Source organism: Cygnus olor, chromosome 1 (genome assembly GCF_009769625.2).
Source record: "Cygnus olor isolate bCygOlo1 chromosome 1, bCygOlo1.pri.v2, whole genome shotgun sequence".
Taxonomy (NCBI): domain Eukaryota; kingdom Metazoa; phylum Chordata; class Aves; order Anseriformes; family Anatidae; genus Cygnus; species Cygnus olor.
Genome location: NC_049169.1, coordinates 138687347 through 138708326, shown reverse-complemented (window position 1 = coordinate 138708326; position 20980 = coordinate 138687347). Strand labels below are relative to the sequence as shown.

The 20980-nt window shown below is 38.0% G+C and overlaps 1 protein-coding gene and 1 long non-coding RNA gene across 3 annotated transcripts in view; one reads left to right on the top strand and one right to left on the bottom strand.

The window, feature by feature from the left end:
• The window catches only part of GABRG3 (gamma-aminobutyric acid type A receptor subunit gamma3), a 331802-nt gene extending 318780 nt beyond the window's left edge, over nt 1–13022 (top strand). The window contains exons 8-10 of one of the 2 annotated variants that reach the window (XM_040535635.1): nt 4391–4587; nt 6103–6132; nt 11349–13022. In XM_040535635.1, the coding sequence (XP_040391569.1) occupies nt 4391–4587; nt 6103–6132; nt 11349–11627 (506 nt within the window). In that variant the 3' untranslated portion in view covers nt 11628–13022. The remainder of the gene's footprint in view (nt 1–4390; nt 4588–6102; nt 6133–11348) is intronic. The other variant, XM_040535644.1, reaches the window with a different exon arrangement.
• Nucleotides 4067–20478, bottom strand: LOC121059191. Its single transcript, XR_005814456.1, has 3 exons — nt 17497–20478; nt 6143–6151; nt 4067–4079 (listed from the first exon to the last, which is right to left on the bottom strand). It is a non-coding gene; the product is annotated as an uncharacterized LOC121059191 (long non-coding RNA).
• Between the last annotated feature and the right edge of the window lie 502 nt (nt 20479–20980).

Sequence of the window (20980 nt, the reverse complement as noted above, 5' to 3'; positions counted from 1 at the left end):
TTCAAACTGTAGGTTAAAAAAATGCAGTGGATATCAAGACCAGCAATGTGTTGATGTAAAGGAAGATACAGATGATGTCTGGCAAAAAATGAGCATTGCTCTCCTTGCCATTCCATCTTAAGCTCATTCACAAGGGGAAAAAACAGGTGCCAGACCAGAAATGTTGAAGAGATGAAATTTATAAACAGGTAAGTAAAGGCAGTACACCTTTTCCCACAAGAAAATAAGAAAATTTGAGCCTCCCTAACCAAAGAGTTTCTAACACTGATAGTCCTGCTACCTCACTTGGCATACTGCTGTACAGTAAGCAGCTTTCAGCCAGTAATAATCTTAAATAACTGTTTAGACCAATGATCTAAAGGTTAAAGTGTTCTCATGCATTATGTATCCCTACATCACTGATCTACCAGACAATACCTTTTGATTTATCAAATAGCATCTTTGGTATGGAATTTGCCCAGAGAATATAAATGCCACAAATGGTATTCACAAACATGTGCTGCCATTCACACCTGTCTACCTGAAAATTTTGAAGCCAAGTCACTTCAAATCTGCCCATGGCTTAAATATAGAATTCCGTTGACAAAGACAGTTTCACAGGACTGCAAATTTCGATAACAGATGCAAAGCTCACTTTGCAGCCCTTCTATCCCCAAAGTGAGAGACCTAACAGTTTCATCTGCCAAGATTTATTGTATTTGAAACCAGTCAACAAACTGAATTTTCTTAGTATGATAGATAAAATGGGATAAGGATAAGGAATCTAGATATTCTGTTTGGAAATGATAGCTGTTGCATATGTGCATATCTGCATATTCTGACATAAATAGGAATACAAAACTATATCATCTTGTGCACCTCTTTCTCTTTGCTCTCTGTATATGTCCCCATAAGACTCAGTTTAATATTTCAAAACTTGTGTCAAAGTGTCAGATTTAAAATTGATAGAGAGAATGTAATTATTTCAAAAACTCTTTGCTTATGATCTGAGTTGGAATCCAAGTCCAAGACTCAGTTTAAATGAAGAATGATTATTTTATATTGGATTTCATATAATGAAAAAAATTTTATAAAAAATAATAGAAGTAAAGATCTGTTTCTTTTACCTTTAGATGTTTCCATCTATGTGCTTAGCGCTCTTGCCTCATGTCCTTGCCGTAATTTGAAATGTGGCACATAATCCAGAAACTGTGATAGTGTGTGATAATGTCAAGATTTCCTTTTCCCAAGGTTTTGTATTCTGATAGCAAAATGTGATTTGTTGTCAAAGTCATGGACACTATTAGTTTCATTAGGAAAAAAAGAGAAATCTTATACCATTGCTGCATCTTTAAATTTAGTGGAACTTATTTTGTTTCAATCAGTTAAAATTGGTCTGTAGTCACTCAAAACTCCAAGATCCTATAGCAATGAGGTATAGACAAGACTATTTGCTGGGTTGTTTTTTCTTAGTTCTCAGCTAGAGCTTCAAGGTTTTCAGTCTCGGGCATAATTCTGTCAGGATATCACATTTAGGCTTAAGAAACAGACATAGGCTGAGTTGAGAACTTTTGTATTTAAGTACAAAGGCCAATGGGAATTTTTCTTTCACTTCTCCACCTTCCAGTCCATAGCCAGTGTTGCAGCTGGTTATCATTGCAGATACCTACAAAATACTTCATCATAAATAATACATAGTTACACTCCAATTTCACTAAAAATAGAGAAAAAGTAGTGCATTGTTAATAACTGCATTCCACGGGAAAAAATTAGACTTTTGCAAAGGGCCCTTCCAAGCATTTCAAGCATTTTTCCTTTTTTTTTTTTCTTTTAATAAAAAAAGTGTCCTAAAGTAATCTGAGAGAATATCATTGGATGAAAGTGAAATGAAAACTTGCCCTTGAGTCCAGGTAAAAAGGACAATATTTATTGTGTTGGAAGACAAAGACTATAGGTTTTGAGAATTTTTTTGAAGGCAATAAAATACCTGAGTGCTGGTGAATGTAAATGCGGCCTATAAAAGACAGATTTATGTTAGAAACCCAAATGGGGGTTAGAAAGTATTAAAGAACTTTATTTCACACTGTAGAGTTTGTCATAGCCTGGATGCAGTACTTCTGAGGTTAGTGCCTCCCAAGGCCTGTAGCATGGTCATACAAAAAGTCAAATTAACTTATAGCTAGTATGGGCCAAATCAAGGGTAGTGAGCCAACATCTTTTGCAGCTGGACGTCTGTGCAGTTGACTACTGTGGTGAATGGTTACCCATGGACGGTGTCTCTGGAGCTTTTAGAAGCATCAGCTAGCTCCAGAGCTGTTGTCGAGGGGTATGGAGACCTGGAGACCTGTAGCTGGATCATGGCAGCCACGTATATTGGGAAGTGGCATAGCTGAGAGGAAACAAATATTTTCCTAATATCTTTTAGATGCAAAAGGTATTTACAAATTCTAAAAGCATGTCTATGCAGAAGTTCAGAAATGTAATTGCAGTTCATATGTAGACTAAAGTTAGCAGTAGCAGTAATTTAGCGAAAGCCACAAAACCTCAGAGAAAGTTGAAAAAATCTGTAATACTGGGACAACTCTTTTGTGCTATTTGTGCTGTTACATTTATATTGACAGATGAACTGGCTAGCTTAAAGTTTGCATGAAGTACAGTGGATGCTCTGGATTCCGGTGCAAGACAGCCCAAATATTGAGGTTACATGCACTGAATAAGGGAGTTTCCCACTTCCTACCAGCATTGTTTTGATCTTAGTTATTGGGTGGTGATTTTTTCAGCAACATTTTTTTCCCATTTCTATTTGCTATTTGTTGTAAGAGAAGGTCTAGGCTCAGGAACTATTCTGGCTCTTCCAGGAACTTTCTGATGATTTGAATGGGGAGGATTATTCTTGCGAATTACTGTAGTTTCTATCAAATGCTACAAATCAAAGGTGGGCATTCTTTTGTGAAGTGAAAGTAGTCAAAAGTAGTCCATGGAACTTCTTTCTCTCCAGAGTGCCATTTGTGGGAAGTAATTTTACTATAAGGCATAATTTCAGTTATCCCCTGCCATTTCAAACACTATGTACCATTGCAAAATACCACTTTAACTATAAAAAGCAAGATTACCTTACAGTTATGTTGTTTTTAGGGCAGGCTCTCTCTTGAGACTTATTTGAGTGAGAGCTTTATTTTTCTTTCCAAGTCATTCAGGAGGTTTATTTTTTTCTATCAGAAGGCTTGCAGTTCATAACAAATGATTAAAAGCATCAGTCCAAAGCGGGAATGAAAAGACTTCTATTGCTGAGGAATGAACACAAATAATATGAATTACCCCAGCATCCAAACAACTGACACCCCATAGACTTCATTCTAATACTGGTTTTATTGTTTCAGGATATTTCACTCTAAGTAATCCTGATTTTATTCATTATTACTAAATCAATCTAAGATGTGATGCTTTGTACAAATTGAAAAGGCTATTTCCATTAAGGTTACATCTGAATTTTGTCTGTTTTCCCTCAGTCAGAAGGAAAATAACAATGGAGCAATCCCAAGGAAGCAGCGGTGTAAAAAATATATTTTTCATAGTCAGAGCTTTGCAGCAAAAGTTTTTTTCCTTTTTCCTTCCCTTCCCTTCCCTTCCCTTCCCTTCCCTTCCCTTCCCTTCCCTTCCCTTCCCTTCCCTTCCCTTCCCTTCCCTTCCCCTCCCCTCCCCTCCCCTCCCCTCCCCTCCCCTCCCCTCCCCTCCCCTCCCCTCCCCTCCCCTCCCCTCCCCTCCCCTCCCCTCCCCTCCCCTCCCCTCCCCTTCCCTTCCCTTCCCTTCCCTTCCCTTCCCTTCCCTTCCCTTCCCTTCCCTTCCCTTCCCTTCCCTTCCCTTCCCTTCCCTTCCCTTCCCTTCCCTTCCCTTCCCTTCCCTTCCCTTCCCTTCCCTTCCCTAGTACAAGATTTTTCATTACAGCAGTATTGTTGTGATTAACTCCATGTTTCCTTCTTTGTTGTTGTTGTTCTACTTTTGTTGTTGTTGTTGTTGCTTCTTTCTTTGCTTCTTTAATTGTTCTGGGTTCAATATCCTTTAAGCTTTACACTTTTCTTCAAAAATTTCTTCATTTTCTCCTCCTGAACCCCCAACTCCAACCTAACTGAGACCACAAAAAGAAGAGATGAGGAAAACCACACTGAGAGGCATGGGAATCTCAGTTTTGCAAAGACAAATGTAAACAGCTGAGGAAATATTTGTTTACAAAATACCGGTGGTTCTACTGATGTTATTTTTTTCATTGCTTTTATACTACCAGATGAAATTAATGAATTTCCTTTAATTAATTGGGTAGACTTCGGCACTCTTTTATGTGTTGGTTTCCAAAGGTTATTCTGTGGCTGCAGAAAGGATGTTGCATACAATTAAAATCAGATTTTCTCTGCAGGAATTACAACAGTATTGACCATGACAACTTTGAGTACCATTGCAAGAAAGTCATTACCCCGTGTCTCCTATGTCACCGCTATGGATTTGTTTGTGACTGTATGCTTTCTATTTGTCTTTGCTGCTCTGATGGAGTATGCAACCCTCAACTACTACTCCAGTTGCAGGAAACCAAACTGTACTAAGAAGAAAAAGTCGGTAAGATGGGAGTGCTATAATTTATTTTTGAGACTGTATCTGGCCCTGAGAGCAGAGAATCATTCAGTGACATCCTGTAATCCCGTGACACTCCACTCATCCTAGCTTTTCCCAGTTCACGGTATGATCTGCACTGAAAGATGATGGAGAAAGTTTGCTCCTAACAGAAGCAATCTGCTGACCATGAAGCAGCAGCCCTGCCCATGTATCTTTTGTCCTCCCATTATTGTGCTGTTAGTCAGAAAGGACTCCACTGAAAGAGAGTTCATAGCTTGTTATACAATTATATGTACATCAATGTATATTCAAATTCATATGTTATCTTGTGGCTTAACAGGTCTAGAAATATTTGTGAACTTTACAAATGGGATTTCATTCTTTTTTTGGGGGGGGGCGGGGGGCTGGGGGTGTGGGGGGGGAACCAGCATTTGTTTTTAACCCTATGCACAAATGTTTCCACATACAAAAACAGATGAGGTCACTTACAAAGGTTTTACATGTGGTTGCATTTTTGGACAAAAAGACTCTCCCAGGAGTAACAAACACACAAGTTTTTTATGTAGAATCAAAACAGCCATGTAGGAAGCATTGTCTGGTGTTCATCATAATTGACTAAGAGAATGGCAGGAGGCAGTATAATGAAGAAAAAAAAACTCAGTTTAAATGCCAGGAAGGGGAAGCAGGTTGTCCACTCAACATCACTGGAAAATCTGTGTTTGAGATCGGTAGTTGGAGAGATTGGATGCCATTTTGTGCAATGGAGGAAACAATCAGGAAAACAGGAATAGGAAGCATAACAGGAAAAATGTGAAGGAGGAAATTGAAGAGAGAGAAGGCTAAGTTCAAGGCATCATAGATCATAAGATAGAAATGGATTGAATGAAGAGCTACAGAAAGTGATTGAATGAAAAACCAATGCAGGAAAAGACGGAACACATATGGAATTAGAGAAAGCCTAGAAACCCATAAACTTAGTCAATGAAAACTCCATTAAACCTCTAATAGCTTCTTGTAAAAATGCATTGCACAAGAAAGGCAAAAGAAGAGTGTTACTAAAAGAAATTTATGAGACAATCAAAATGAACTTGCTAATGATCAAACTAAAATTGCCATCCTATAGGAAGACTGAATGAAAAAGTCATTAGTATCTTTGTGAGTTGGATATATTTCCAGACATGTGAAAGAAGCTGCGGGAAAACATGCAACATTGATGATATTTAAGTTAACACAAGAAGAAATCCTTACTTAGCCATTGTTTGCTAAATTAAAAAAAAAAAAAAAAGTGTTGAGTAAAGACTTAAAGTGGATGGAAACTAGGTGCACATTCTGCTGAGGTTTCACGCAGCTATAAAGTGTGCAGAATATTATGCTAAGTATATTGAATATTCAGTATGAATAGTTCTATGGAGAAAAGCATTTAAGGGTTTATTTTAAGAAACATTATTGAACATCAGATGGATATGAAGCAATAATTATGTTTTCTTCTGAATATTTCTTTTGTTATCTTTATTTAAGCTACCTGATGTCAGTTTTGGTCATGTGATGGTAAGTACACTATTTTATTCTGTGATAGCAATGGAGGCTGGAATGTATGGTTGACATTTATTTGCAATAATTTCTGAGAAAGCTGTAATGCTATGTTACTCTTCACCTTGACTTCACTATAAATATTGTTTTTCTTTTTTGTTAAAAGGTCAGTTTGTTTTTGGCTTTGGTAGAGGAACATAACTGCCTCTTTCTATCAGGACTTATCAAATGATTTGGGAGGGAGAAGAGTCAAGTGTAAACATTATGTGCTATTTCTACCTAGGAATATCATGTGTCTGCTTTATGTAACACTACAGTTTCTCATTACATTATATTAAAAAGTAATAAGCACAAGTCCTATCATAAATGTACGTGGAGTTTTAACTGAATTTCATAGAAAATAATTCATTTATGTGTATCTGTAAAATCTTTAGCAAATTTTCAGGTGGATTTTCAAACAATTTAGGAACCAAAGTTTAGCACAGAGTTGTGTTAGTACTGTATCTACAAATAGAATTAATTCTATTCCCCAAACTTCCAGGTAACTATTTGTTTAAGTACAGCTGTAATAAAATTTAAACTGTGCACAGAATTGTGTCTCTATTTTGTATGAAATCTGTAACCATGATACATACTACCATATACACAAAGTAGGCAGAGGGCCAATTAATCAGCTGGTTGGATGATCTGTTTTCCAGCAACCAGATACAAATAAGTACAATGACAGAACCAAACCATTGTATTCACATTTCTTGATTTGCATAATCCGAACTTTATGATTTACAACTGCCAGCTCCATGTTACTAGCTCACCTTCTATAAATATTGTTAAAATAATGCTCTTTTTAAAAAAATAATAATAAGTTTTCTGAAGTATTATTCTATTCTATAAAGAGCTCATACAGCATTGAAAGTCTGCTTTTTGATAATGAATTGCTTACAGGAGGCACTGCATTTATACACTTCCTACTGTTGTCATTCTCTGGAAAGAATTTTCTGAAATGTTAAGTCAATAAAGAACATTGAATTCACTTGCTGCTTCCCATCAGCAGGCAAGTGTTCAGCCACTTCCAGGAAAGCAGGGCTTATCACGTGTAAAGTTTTTTAGGAAGACAAAGGCCATCACTCCAAACGTCACACACACCCACATATAGCCGTCCTTCTTTACCCCAGTTTGTATTGCTTAGCATGATATCATATGGGATGGAATAACCCTTTGGTCAGCCTGGGCCACCTTTCCTGGTGTGCCCCCTCCCAGCTCCTGGTGCACCCCCATCCTCCACGCTGGCAGGGGTTCAATGAGAAGCTCAAAAGTCCTTGGCTCTGTGTAAGCACTGCTCTGCAACAACTGAAAACATTGGCGTGTTACCACCACTATTTTCATCAAAAATCCAAAACACAACATTGTGAGAGCACATATGAAGAAAATTAACTCTATCCCAGCCAAAACCATGACACCTGGGCAGCCCATTCCAATGCTCAGTCACCCTTCTGTGAAGAAATTCTTCCTGATATCAAAACTAAACCTCCCCTGGTGCAACTTAAGACTGTTTCCTCATGTCCTATCACTTGTCACCTGAGAAAAGAGACCAACACACTCTTAACTACAATGTCCTTTCAGGTAGTTGCTAAGACAGTGATCAGGTCTCCCCTCAGCCTCTTTTCCAGACTAAACAAGCCCAGTTTCCTCAGCTGCTCCTCATATGTTTTATTTTCTAGTCCCTTCACCAGCTTCATTGCTCTTCTCTGAATGTGTTGTAGCAGCTCAGTATCTTTCTGGTAGTGAGAGGCCCAAAACTGAACATAGTACTCAAGGTGTAGTCTCACTAGTGCTGAGTACAGAGGGACAATCACTTAGAATCATAGAATGGTTCGGGTTGGAAGGGACCTTAAAGATCACCCAGTTCCAACCTCCTGACATGGGCAGGGACACCTCCCACCAGACCAGGTTGCCCAAAGCCCCGTCCAACCTGGCTTTGAACACTTCCAGGGATGGGGCATCCTCAGCTTCTCTGGTCAACCTATGCCAGTGCCTCACTGTCCTCTGAGTAAAGATTTTCTTCCTAATATCTAATCTAATTCTACCCTCTCTTTGTTTAAAGCCATTACCCCTTGCCCTGTCACTCCACTCCCTGACAAAGAGTCCCTCCCCAGTTTTCCTGTAGGCCCCGTTTAGGTCCTGGAAGGCTGCTATAAGGCCTCCCTGGAGCCTGCTCTTCTCGAGGCTGAACAATGCCAATGCCCTCAGTCTGTGTCCCTCTTGTGCTCAGGGGCCCAGAGCTGAACACAGTACTCTGGACTTCCCTTGTCTTTCTGGCCATTCTATTTCTGATTCAGGCCAGGATGCCATTGGCCTTCTTGGCCATCTGGGCCCACTGCTTGCCGATGTTCATCTGGCTGTTGACCAATACCTGCAGGTCTTTTTCTACCAGGCAACTTTCCAGCCATTCTTCCCCAAGTCTATATCACTCCATGGGGTTGTTGTGACCCAGCACAATACCCAGCATTTAGCCTTGTTAAATGACTGGACACAATGGGCACAGCCCATCAATCCAGCCTATCCAGATCCCTCTGCAGAGCCTTCCTACCCTCAAGCAGATCAACATTCCTGCCCAGATTGGTGTCATCTGTGAAATTCCTAAGGGTGCACTCAATCTCCTTATCAAGATTATTGATAAAAATATTAAACATAACTCACACCAATACTGAGCCCTGGGGAATACCACTTGTGACTGGCTGCCAACCGGATTTAACTCCATTCACAATGGCCCTTTGGGCCTGGCCATCCATACAGTTTTCTACCTAGTGAAAAGTACTTCCATCCAAGCCAGGAACAGCTAGTTTCACTAGCAGAATGCTTTGGGAAATAGTATCAAATGTTTGCCTCGAAGGCTAACAGTATCCTGGACTGCATTAGGCAAAGCACTGCCAATGGGTTGAAGGAGGTGATCCTTCCCCTCTACTCAGCCCTGGTGGGGCCATACCTGGAGCACTGTGTCCAGTTCTGGGCTCCCCAGTATAAGAGAGACATGAACTGGAGGGATTCCAGTGAAAATGAAAATGATTGAAAGGGACTGGAGCAGCCCACACGTGAGGAAAGGCTAAGATCTAGGCCTGTTCAGCCTGGAGAAGAGAAAGGGGATCTCACCAGTGTCTATAAATATTTATAGGAAAGATGCAAAGAGGATGGAGCCAGGCTCTTTTCTGTGGTGCCCAGTGACAGGACCAGAGACAATGGGCACAAACTGGAACACTGGAGGTTCCCTCTGAACATCAGAAAGCACTTCTGTACTTCCTACGGGTGACAGAGCACTGGCATGGGTTGCCCAGAGATATTGTGGGGTCTCCTCCTTGGAGATTTTAAAAAGCCTCCTGGAGATGGTCCTGGGCAGCCTGCTCTGGGTGGCCCTGCTAGAGTAGGGGGTTGGACCAGATGACCTCCAGTGGTGCCTTACAAATTCAGCCATTCTGTGGTTCTGTGATTCTGTGACAAAGCAGATACCATTCACCTTCACCTGGTATCTAGTCAGCTCTAGACCCTTCTTAACTGACAGAAATTAAAGCAACCAGATTAACCTAATTGTTTTATCAGGATATTTATCTTATGCCATGAGCAGAAACTTGGTAGAACAGAACAATAACAAATTAAAAATATATATATTGATAGATGAGAATGTTTTCTTTGCAAAACCAGGGCATTTCTTTCTCTTCATTTTCCAAAATCATATGGGGGATCTACATTTGCCTTCATCCTTTTTAAAACAAAAATTGTAGCCAGGTATATAAAAAAGTTAGTCCGTGAGTAGGAAATTTTCAAAAAGCATGCAGGAAATGGGCAATATATGATATAGTAGTACAGCACAATTCCATGTATACTTTAATGATAGCTATTTTTCTCTCCAAAGTGTTACAGGTATGTACAATAACCTGAGACCTTTTCCATGTGGCAGCCCATTGTAAAACTCTGATATCAGCCACCTGAATCTTTACAAATGAAGGAGAAGACCAGGAGGGTGTAATTTGTGTTATCTAATCTCAGAGATGGTCATTCACAGTAAATAGATTCACAATAATCTGCTTCTAAACTGGAATCTGTTTGCAGTTCATTGCACAATGTACCTGGGAGATTTTAGTTATTTACTTACACTGAGATGAATTGTGTCCAAGAAGTAAATGGCTGGATAGCTTAGGGACTATGTTCAGACGTAGTTACCTACATCATAGACACCGACATCTGAGCAGGAGAGCTCCCACACCAAATTCTTAGCTCAGGGACCAGACATATGTAATGAGATGGGTAATATTTTGGTATGCAAAATCAAACAGAAGAAGGAAAATTTCCCATGAGGCACCTTAACAGTGACGTGTTTCACATGCAGGGTGAAAGTTTTCATATACGTCTCCACACCTTCAACAGAAGGTATATTCTGTATAGCAAGCATAGAAGAAGGGGCCTGGACTTCCCTAGAGAGCTCCCTCCAGAGTGTAAGGAGGCATGATGCAGGAGCATGAGTAGCTTGTTGGTACATGCTCCTCCAGGCAATGGCAATGCTTAGTACAATGAGAAGGGGTGGGGCCCCTGAGAAAACACTTGGAGAAAACCGTGAAGACGGCGCTGAGGTCTGCTTTGTCAGGGTAGTGCAGACAGGCAGCAAAGCAGATAGGAGCTTTCCTAGCTTTCCTAGTGATGACAGCAGAGGAGGTGACCTTGGTGAGGATGGGGTGACTGGCTTGATGAGAGATACTATCATGAGAAAGTACCTTTCATGAATAGGAAATGGTGTGACAGGAAAGGTGACAAAATGTAAATAGGGATTTCACTGAAGAAGGAGAGATCTGTAAGCACGAGTCAAACTCTGAGGAGGCATGATATCCAAGTGTCCTGTTTCTGAGCATGATTAGTGCAAAAACCAGTAAGGGCACATGCCTAGGAGTGGCATTTAAAATCCTGTGTTGAAATCATAGTTATCCGTTGCTAACCATATCTGTTTTTACAAATCATGGTAAGGTTAAGAGAATGCAGCTTATTTAACTTGCCACTCCACATTATCTATATGGAAATTCATCTGAAAAGGCATCCTTCAAGGGAAAGTTGTTCCCTAAATCTAAAATTCCTATGGTATTGACATCTTACTCCTACCATCTTTCATGTCTCCTGTGTTTTTGCCCATGATTATCAATTGTGCATCATCCATAAAAGTTTATCAAACTGTTGATTTCTTTTTCTCTCCTCAGAATTATTCTGTACTTGATATGAGACCACCAACTACAGTCATCACATTGAACAATGCCATGTACTGGCAAGAATTTGAAGAGGCGTGTGTCTATGAATGTCTGGATGGGAAAGACTGCCAGAGCTTTTTCTGTTGTTATGAAGAATGTAAATCAGGCTCATGGAGGAGAGGACGGATTCACATAGACATCTTAGAACTGGATTCTTACTCTAGGGTCTTTTTTCCTACATCCTTCCTGCTGTTTAACCTGGTCTACTGGGTTGGATACCTCTATCTTTAAATGTTGCCTGTAGTGGTGAAGACTGTGGTGTTTTCACACTGTGGAGGGATGGTGGAAGTGCAGAAAAAGTGAAGGACATGGTCAGTTTCATCTCAAATTATAGAGGCCACATTAACCTTCACCATCACAGAGCCTGATGAAGAATTTTAATATGTAATTTCCTGAAAAAGAAAAACGTGGAAGAATTCTCTCCTTACTGCTATTCATTTTAAGGGAAAGATTCTTACAAAATTCAACTGAATTTGTAGTGTAAGCGATGTTTATAAACAATTATTGTATATTAGAATTCTTACTATTCTCCCTTGGCATAGAAGCTATACACAGTTCAGGCAAGGGTTAAGTATGTCATTTTTGTTCTTCATTCCCATACTTTCTTCAAAATGCTGCCATATCCCTGAGGCTCAGAGCAACATACACCGTCACTGGCAAATAAGCTAAAGCCAATAAAAAATAAAAATAAAGCCAAATAAGCTAAAGCCACCCATTTATATTTAAACTTGCTTGAGCTATATCCCATAGGTTCTGGGAAATATTTTCCTGGTGATCTCCTTGATATAGAGAAACCACCAAAAGACAGTAATAATGTCTTTGGTGAGATCAAAACAGGGAAGCTACTTACTGCAAAGGTCTGAGATTTATGGAATTAGCTACTTACCTACATGTATTGGTTTTAATTTGACATGAAAAGGCAGAGTTCTAAGAATGCTAATATTTTGATATAAATAAGACTTGACTATCTCTGAGGCAACTGTAGGCATAACTTCTACTGTTTTTCAAGCTTTTAACTGTCTTTTTTTATGACTGGTTAAACACAGGATGGTCATTGATTTCTAAAGTACTCTACTTGAAGCAGGACAAGATTCCTGCTTGTTTGTGTCATTGTAGCAGATCACAGTTGATAGGCCATGAGTAAAAATCACTATATAATAGCACTAGGAATATGTGACTTTCTTCAGATTGCAATTTACTAAAAAATGCTCTCATGCATTCCTATTTTTTTCTTCCAAAGTTATTTTATAAAATTAAAAAAAATAATAATAAAAAAAAAAAAAAAATGAGTGCCAAAGGCCGTTTTAATTTCTTCCATAAAGTTAAATTTTGCAGTCCTTATTTATGTCATATATTCCTTGGATCTGACCTGAAGACTGAATACTTTTATGGGACTGTCACCCCTGGATCAAACAATGAAATAGCTGCCACATGTAGAGAAGGTTGTTTTGATCTTTCCTAAACTATCAACTACATTTTAGTATAGAGAGGTATTTTGTACTTTTCAAACTTTTGATCATTATATTCTTAAAAGGACCATTTTTTTCAAAAATTAGTTTTACAGTGTTAAACTAGATTACTTTTTTTACAGACTGTCTCAATAATTATTAAAGAACAAAACAAATTCAAGACTAGATAGCAATGGCTTTTCACTACCCTTTGTATAACAAACTTTTACAAAATAAAAAAAAAAAAAAAAAAAAAAGAAAAAGTGTGTTTCTTCCACACAGTATTTGGAAAATAAATAAATAAATAAATAAAAATAGTAGATTTGATTGAAGAGCAGTTCCTTGTCTCCTCAGAAGGAAAATCCTACAAACAAGAAAAAACTATTGCAATGATAATTAGAAAAGAACAGAAATGGTGTCATGTTCTTTGAAACATCAGTCTGTCATTGCTGTTTCCCTGTGCTTCCAGCAAATTTTTAATTAAGAAAAAATACTAATAAGAAAGATAAACCTAGTTTATCTTCTGTTTTTCACTTGTCTAAAATATCAGAGACAAGAACTGGGTTTAGGGAGAGAGGGGAACCACTTCCTCAAGAACTAATGAAACTCAAATTACAAACACAGAGAAGAAATATTTATGGGCAGTATCAAAACTTTTTTAAAAAAAAAAAAAAAAAAAAAAACTTCCCATTTTGATGTCTTGTAAACCAATAGTGACCTTATGATTTCAAAATACTTTTTGAAGCTTTTGCTAACTCTCAGTCACAAATTACTCTGTAAACCTACTACTATGTAAACCTTTGTGTCCTCCATTGGAAGTGTGGCTTTATTTAAGAATGAAATTTGTATTTTCAGTAATGCAAGAAGGAGGTTGAATTGAAGTTTAATATCCTGATCTGGAATTGCATTTTAATCTATCCTAACAGCCACATTCAGCCATATTTTATAAGAATACCAGTAATATCTTAAGCCTAAATAAGAGATTGGAAACAATTATCTTTTGAGGACCTGATCCTGCAAACTCTCTGCACAACCAGTTGATTTGGGTGGGAGAATTTAGACAGATGAAACACAAGGAGGTAGCTTCCACCATTAAATTTCCTCTCAGAAAGAGCAGTCAGGCATTGGAACGGGTTGCTCAGGGAAGTGGTGGAGTCACCGTCCCTGGGGATGTTTAAGGAAAGGTTGGACATGGTGCTTAGGGACATGGCTTAGTGGGTGACATTGGTGGTAGGGGGATGGTTGGACCAGATGATCTTGAAGGTCTTTTCCAACCTTAACGATTCTATGGTTCTAAATCCTGAATGAGTGGAGTGAGGTTTGTTTAGCAATTCCATATCAGTGAACATGCAAGGAGTAAGTATGGAAGTTATATGCTATTTTTGATGATAAGCGTGTACTTATAGACTTCTGTTCATGCCTGTCCACTACAGCTAAAAGCACACAGTCTTGTCAGTTCCTTACTTGAAAGATTAAGGTTAAGTCCATTTATATTGCCTCTTCTTTCTGACTGCTCTTATAAGCAGAACTTGGAAGCATATAATTCCACTCTTTTCCATGCTCCTAACCAAGAAAGAATCTGCAGACACTACTGGTTTCCTCTGTTATACTGACAACAAAGGGCATATTCTACTTTGTAATATATTTTACTCTGGATTTAAGTACAAAAAATAAAATAAAATAAAATAAAATAAAATAAAATAAAATAAAATAAAATAAAATAAAATAAAATAAAATAAAATTTGGTATGCAAGGCAGCAAAAGGCAAGTAGCTATAAGCTGACATGTTCCAGAATACATTTGTCTGCTTACTCCTAGTTGCTTAGTTTACTCTTGCTGCTTCACTGCTCTGTGCTTTGGCAGCAATGAGAAACTGTAGAGATCAGGGAAGATAAGTTTTCTAGGTTCTGCATCATTCAAAATGTAATTATTCTAGACACCTAGATAACATGGTCCACATATACCTGTGTGCCAGACCCTTCTGTAGTAGTAAGGAATATCCTTATTAACCTCCAGATATTCTTTTTTCTTCCTTTGCAAATTGAAAAGGATTAACACTACTGTGCACTGTCCCATGACAAATGTAAGAAGCACCTTTTAGCCTTTTAGAATGTTTTTGAATCAGATGATTTCATACTCATGACTTGCAATTATTCAGCTACTTCTTTTTGTTATTGAGTACTTATTTTATACTTTTCCAAGACAGGAAAGGGAATGGAAGAAGAAGAAAAAAAAAAAAAAAGGAAAAAAAAAAGGTAAAATCAACTCATTTGCATTTGGATAAGTATGTAAAAACACAAAATCAAGTAACTTCACATTGCATTCTTTCCATTCTGAAGTTACAGAGAGATTGTGAGGTTTTTTATCTTTTTTTTTCTTCACTGTGAGACAGCCAACTTTTCCAAGAAGATGAGTAGACATAAAATAAAACCTCTTATTTCCCTCTCTTCACTTAAAAGTTGATTGACAGTGTTTTCCTGTATTAAAAGCAGCATTTTCAAGGCAATTAAGAATGTATAAAATTAGTGTTAAGCTTAATTCAGTCTTCTCAATTCTTCTGGCCTTGATGCCTCCTTCTTTTACAGACATTCTGCCAAGAATAAGTATATAACAACTTGCAGCCTGTTTATGCTGCCTCCATGTCTAGCAGTACTGTGGAACTGAAGTACTCTACACAATTTTAGTGTAACTTTCTAATCAAGAAAGGCTGTAGATTAAATCTCTTTAGGCATTTTGTTAACCCTTTTTTTCTCTTTCAGATTCTTCTTTCCTCCCTCATCAACTCTCACTTGTATATTGGGTCAATAAAAATGATTACAATTACAGCAAGAGGAATCCAAAAATCCAGAACTGTCTTCACAGAGACAGTGACAAGTAATGTGAAACAAAAACAGGAGGAGGAGATTGTTTTTATTGCTGTCCCACTCCTCTTATTCTGTTTTTCCCACCATCTACTGACAGCTAATTCCAAATCATCCACCTAGTGGTTTACATATTCGTCAGCTGGAACAGCAGTGACATATGAGCCTTTAGCTGATAGGAAATGATATTTCAGGAACTGGAAGCATCCTGCCAAATAACTCAGATAACTATCTCTAACACTTTTACATCTCTAATCTGTCTATGAGCCTAAAACCTCATGTTGCTGCATGAATTTATTACAACTCACCTTCCCCAATCTTTTTGTGACCTATGGAAGGATGCTTACCTCCTTTTTGCACCAAATTTCACCATACACCTAGAAAGATGACTGGCTTGCCCATGCTTGAAATGAACAAGTGCAAGATAACTCTGGAAAAATCATAGTTGCCATACTGGTTATTCTGTAGGAAGGAAGATTTTAAATGTTTTAAGACAGATTTCATCAGCCTCACCGTCTGGACAGTTGGTGTTACCTACTAAACTGTCAACCAAGCATTCACTGCAACTTGTAGAGGCTGCCCATAATTCACTGTACTTTTCCCATTGGCTGCTTTTTCTGGATTTCCATAAAGCACAAAGAAAAGGCAAGCCATGTCCAATGATCTTAGATGTTTACTCAAGTAAGTGATTTTTTTTCAAGGTAGCAGTGAAATCTTTGTGCCTCTTACATCAGTGCCTTTAGCATTTCTTGATATTGAAAGATATACTATTCCTGGCCTTTGAGTCAGAAAGAGGGCCAGTGACCTTACTGGAGTTCTTCCTGAACACCGTTGTTCTAGGTTTCATCAACTTACATACCAAGACTTGACTGATTTTTCTGTATTTCTTAAGCAGTCTGTAGGTTCCTTAATTCTTAACTAGCAAGAAAACTGCAGTGGAATTTCAGCAGTTTAGCAAAATCCTTCCTTCTTCACTCAGCAACTTCATTCCACTTGAGAAGTGCTGAGCATCAGCTCAAGGCTGATGTCTACCTCATCCAGGTCATTTTCTAAAAGACTGTTTAAAGCAGGCAGAAAACAGACCATTCACTGGAAAGGCATTTCATGGTTGAAAGGTGAGGTTTTTTTTCTTCTATTGGTTCAGTTTAGATCTTTTCTTCCTCCTTTCCTTCTTTCCCTCTCTCCTTGCCTTCATCATTGGCAAGCACAAAATCAGCTCAATCCCTTTGCTGTTGGGGACTGCAACTGCAAGCTATTGCTACAGGCATCTCCATGCTTTGCCTTAACTCTCCTTGTAATGGAGGCCATGGGGGATGTGCAGAGAGAACCAGCTGCTCAAGACACAAACCTTCTCCTAGCTAATGCTGGGCAAATGTAGCGATACTTGTCATCTATAGATGTGGGAGGGCTCAGTGTTACTCCCCCACCAACCTTGTCTTTGTAGACTCCATTGTTCATTTTCTGCCAGTGAATGAAATAATTATTAAGTATTGCCAGGCTTAATCTTACTGAAAGAAAATGAACATCAAACTGGAGTGTTTCAGAGAGCTATAGTCACGCTCTATGGCATTGGTTAAACTCTCACTCTACTTTATTGTGGTAGACTGTATTGCCCTAACTTGTGATACTGACATGCTCCAGCTCTCCAGTTAACATTTAATTGCTAATTCAATCACCACTTCCCAGAAGTCTGAGACTGTGCTAGATTAGAAGCTTATTCTGATATTATTGTTCTAATACATTGAGCAAATTTCAAGGACAACACTGTAAAAATATGACTAATGCCAACACTTTCTAATCCTCTTTTATTTTCTTTTAATTTCTACCTCTTACTTTGCTCCACCACTAGTAGCAAGTGCTGCTAACAGTGTTACCATCTAATTGCTCAGAGCAGAGCACAAAGAACAGGGTGTTCTTTTAGTAAGGCATTCATTGCCAACTTTTACAAAATATTTACTGTGTATTTCTAGAAGATATTTGAGGAGGAGCCAACAGATTGAAACATTGACTCATGCACAGTGGCCATCCTGCAATGGTCCTTCACTAATGACTTACCACTTGGTTGTGGTGACACAAGGCAAGAGAAAACACAGGGGAACACAGGAGAAAACAATCTGGGGAGAGCATATGTCATTTATTTTCATATAGGGTCTGCTGGAAACAGTGTTTAAAAGTGCCACTGATCCAGTAGCAGGCTGTATCACATCACAGCAGAAATATTCTGATTTCTAACCTATTCAATAGCAAGGTTTGAAACTTTCACTTCCATACTGGAAAAAGCATAGTGGCATTAGTCTTATAGCCTATTTATATGTATATAAGATTTTCTGCCTGTTGTCTTCTTCAGGGACACCTGTACATAAGCGAAAAATAAAGGCCTTCCTTCAAGACTCAGTGGCCTTAATACTCTTGCCTTTTCCCTAGGGATTCATGGTTTGTCTGGAAAGAATAAACAGAGAATCTACTTTTCTCTTAATTTAGGCAATTGTTTTGGATGTTAAAAATAAAGCAATGTTTTGTATCTATAACGAAATCATGTTTTAACAGAAAAAAAAAAAAAAAAAAGAATTATTGCTTTGACAAGTTAGTGAAATTTTATACAGTGTACCTGTGGTGGCTTACTGGAAGAGATATGATGCCCTATAACACAGTCTAGGACTAAGTTCTAAATTAGGGCTTAACAATAACTCCTAAATATGGGTTCTAATAATCCAATTTACCTAGTAGCTGTTTGTTTAAATGGTTTTGGATTATGATTGACTTCCAGCACTTCGCTAGTTTCCAATATCATTCCTCAAGAGATATATCCAAGTTCTGTTATTATGCATTCCTTTCTACAAGCTTTACTTTCTGTTAGTTTTTCTCTTTTGTTGTGGGTCCTCAAGTCAGTGTCTGTATGTATCTAGATTCCTCGAGGGTTTTCCCAGAATATATATGAAATTAGACAATAAAATTCATCCTGAAGTTCTGTGCTTCAAAGCTAGACACTTGAGAATACTCTACTTTCTGTCAAAGCATGTGTTCTGATCTTCTAATCATTTGCTGTTTATGAAGGACAAAGTAAAAGAGTGGAAGATCTGTGCTTATGTTTATTCATATGCCTTCAACAGGATTTCTCAAGGACTGAGACAGGCAAACCAGGCAGTAATGCAGGTATTTTTTTATCTAGGTAACGAATGACACTAGCCAGAGAAGCCACAACAGCCTATTTGATGCCATCAAAGCACTCACAGAATTCAGCTTTTCTTGGAAGCCTAAGCCAGGCTGCAGAGCTTCCTGTAGGGGAACCCAAGTGCCCCCATTAGTAATTCCAACAGCTTCTTCAAGGCAATCAATATTCTCTTAGTGTTTCTTTACCTTCTTGCAGCCTTTGGCAATGTTTGGGATAGGTGAAGTTGTACAGACACAATATATTATAAAATACAAAGGATGAAATATCCACAGTGAAGCTGGTGACTGATTGTTATTGAGACTGTGTTATGATTACTAGTTTTAAAAGAGAAGGTCTCCAGGTCTACCTGAGTCAAAAACTCATCAACCAATGCTGTTGACCAGAAGAGGGAGTTAGGTTAAAATATTCTTACACGCAAAAGGGAAGAGCTTTGTTCTGGATGGGTTGACTACCCATTGACTGGCCTAAAAGCACAGATAGAGGTTTGCAATTTATGTATGTAAAGTAAGAGGCCTAGAACAGGTAAATGCAAAAATTTCTAAGTTGCACCTTCAAAGAAAATGGAGATACTGATATTGACACCAGATTTGAAAAATATCGCTGAGAAAGGAATGCGGCAAAGAGCATGTTACAGTCTATTCTATACATAAAGACAATATGGGATCATTACAGTGTGAGCTCCTTTTGAATTCATAGAAAGTTGGTAGAATAATTGCATACAATAGAATTACACAGGCAGAATGGTGAAGTACAACACTACCAGAGTGCTCCAAAAGGGAACAACATTTCAGAATAACTTTCCACAAAGCTATGCTCCCCTGAAAAAAAGTGGCAAATCTTGTGCAGAGAGATTACAGTATCAGCCTCCATATTCTCTTTTATAGTTTTTAAGGAGTCCTGTGACTTTATTGTCATTCATGCTCGTGTGCAATAGTAACCCTGAATCATGAGCCAACAGGTGGTTGTCACAGGTAGGAACATCAGGCTGTAAGGAATCTGAGTCCAGTCTGTGACTATCACAGGCAGTCACCAACTGTCTCATACAATCCTGTTTTAAACTCTCAGTATGCTCTTTTCAAAACATTTTTTTCTTCCAATACTTGACAACATATGGATTTTTTTTTTATTATTTTCAGGTGAGTGCAATTTTAGTAATCACATAAACTCTGCCAAGTATGTGCCAAATTGAATTTTCTTATTGAACACAAATACAACTTTAGATTTCTAATTATCCTTCCTTACTAAGTTTTTCTTAGGGGTCTGTGATTTCTTTGCTAGCAGTGCAGCTTGTGATGTCATAGTGAAATGAAAGTACAATTATGTGCCCAATGTGCCTTGAATAATACAGGTAGCACTAGTATCAGTTTGTCATTCTAAGTTAGATAGCCATCCTAGTGATCCCCCAGAATGACCTAACCAGAAAAGTCAAACACCTGTGTGCTTCATCTCCTCAAGTTCTCAGAAAATGACTTTGCCCTATTGACCACATCTATTCCACTTTACTTTGTGTTAAGGAGTAGGGCTGTGCATCTAGAATACTATTTATATTCGTATTTTGATCCCAACATTTGTATTTCTGGATACAAATAAATACACATTAACAGAAAATGCAAGTATTGTGTGCATATATTGGTGACTGTATTTTCTTATGAAAGATGAAAACTTAGAACAATAGAAACAAATATCTGAAAATCCACCTAAGAGTTGATACATAGTGTGGTACCCTTCTGACAGGGTGTTTTTAAAAAGAATTTCAGAAGATTCTTTAAACGTATTTTTTATAGTGATTATAAGCAGCCAGTAAGCTAAGAGATTTGAAACTGAGGCTTACTCATGGGGCTCATACAAAGTGGAAAGAATATCCTATACAATTTAAAAATAAATCCAGAAATAAGCTGTGTCTGTAGCAAAAACTGCTTAAATATAAACACTTCATAATTTAAAACCTGTGATCAAATTTGTCTTCAAAACTCTTCTAATCCATTTTTTTTATTAGAAAGCTAGTTCTTTGGATTTGCTTACACAATGAAATTTCTTGATAAAATTATTCTCTGCATTTTTACAAATATAATTTCTTTGGCAGTCCCTTCTTATTAAGTGTGT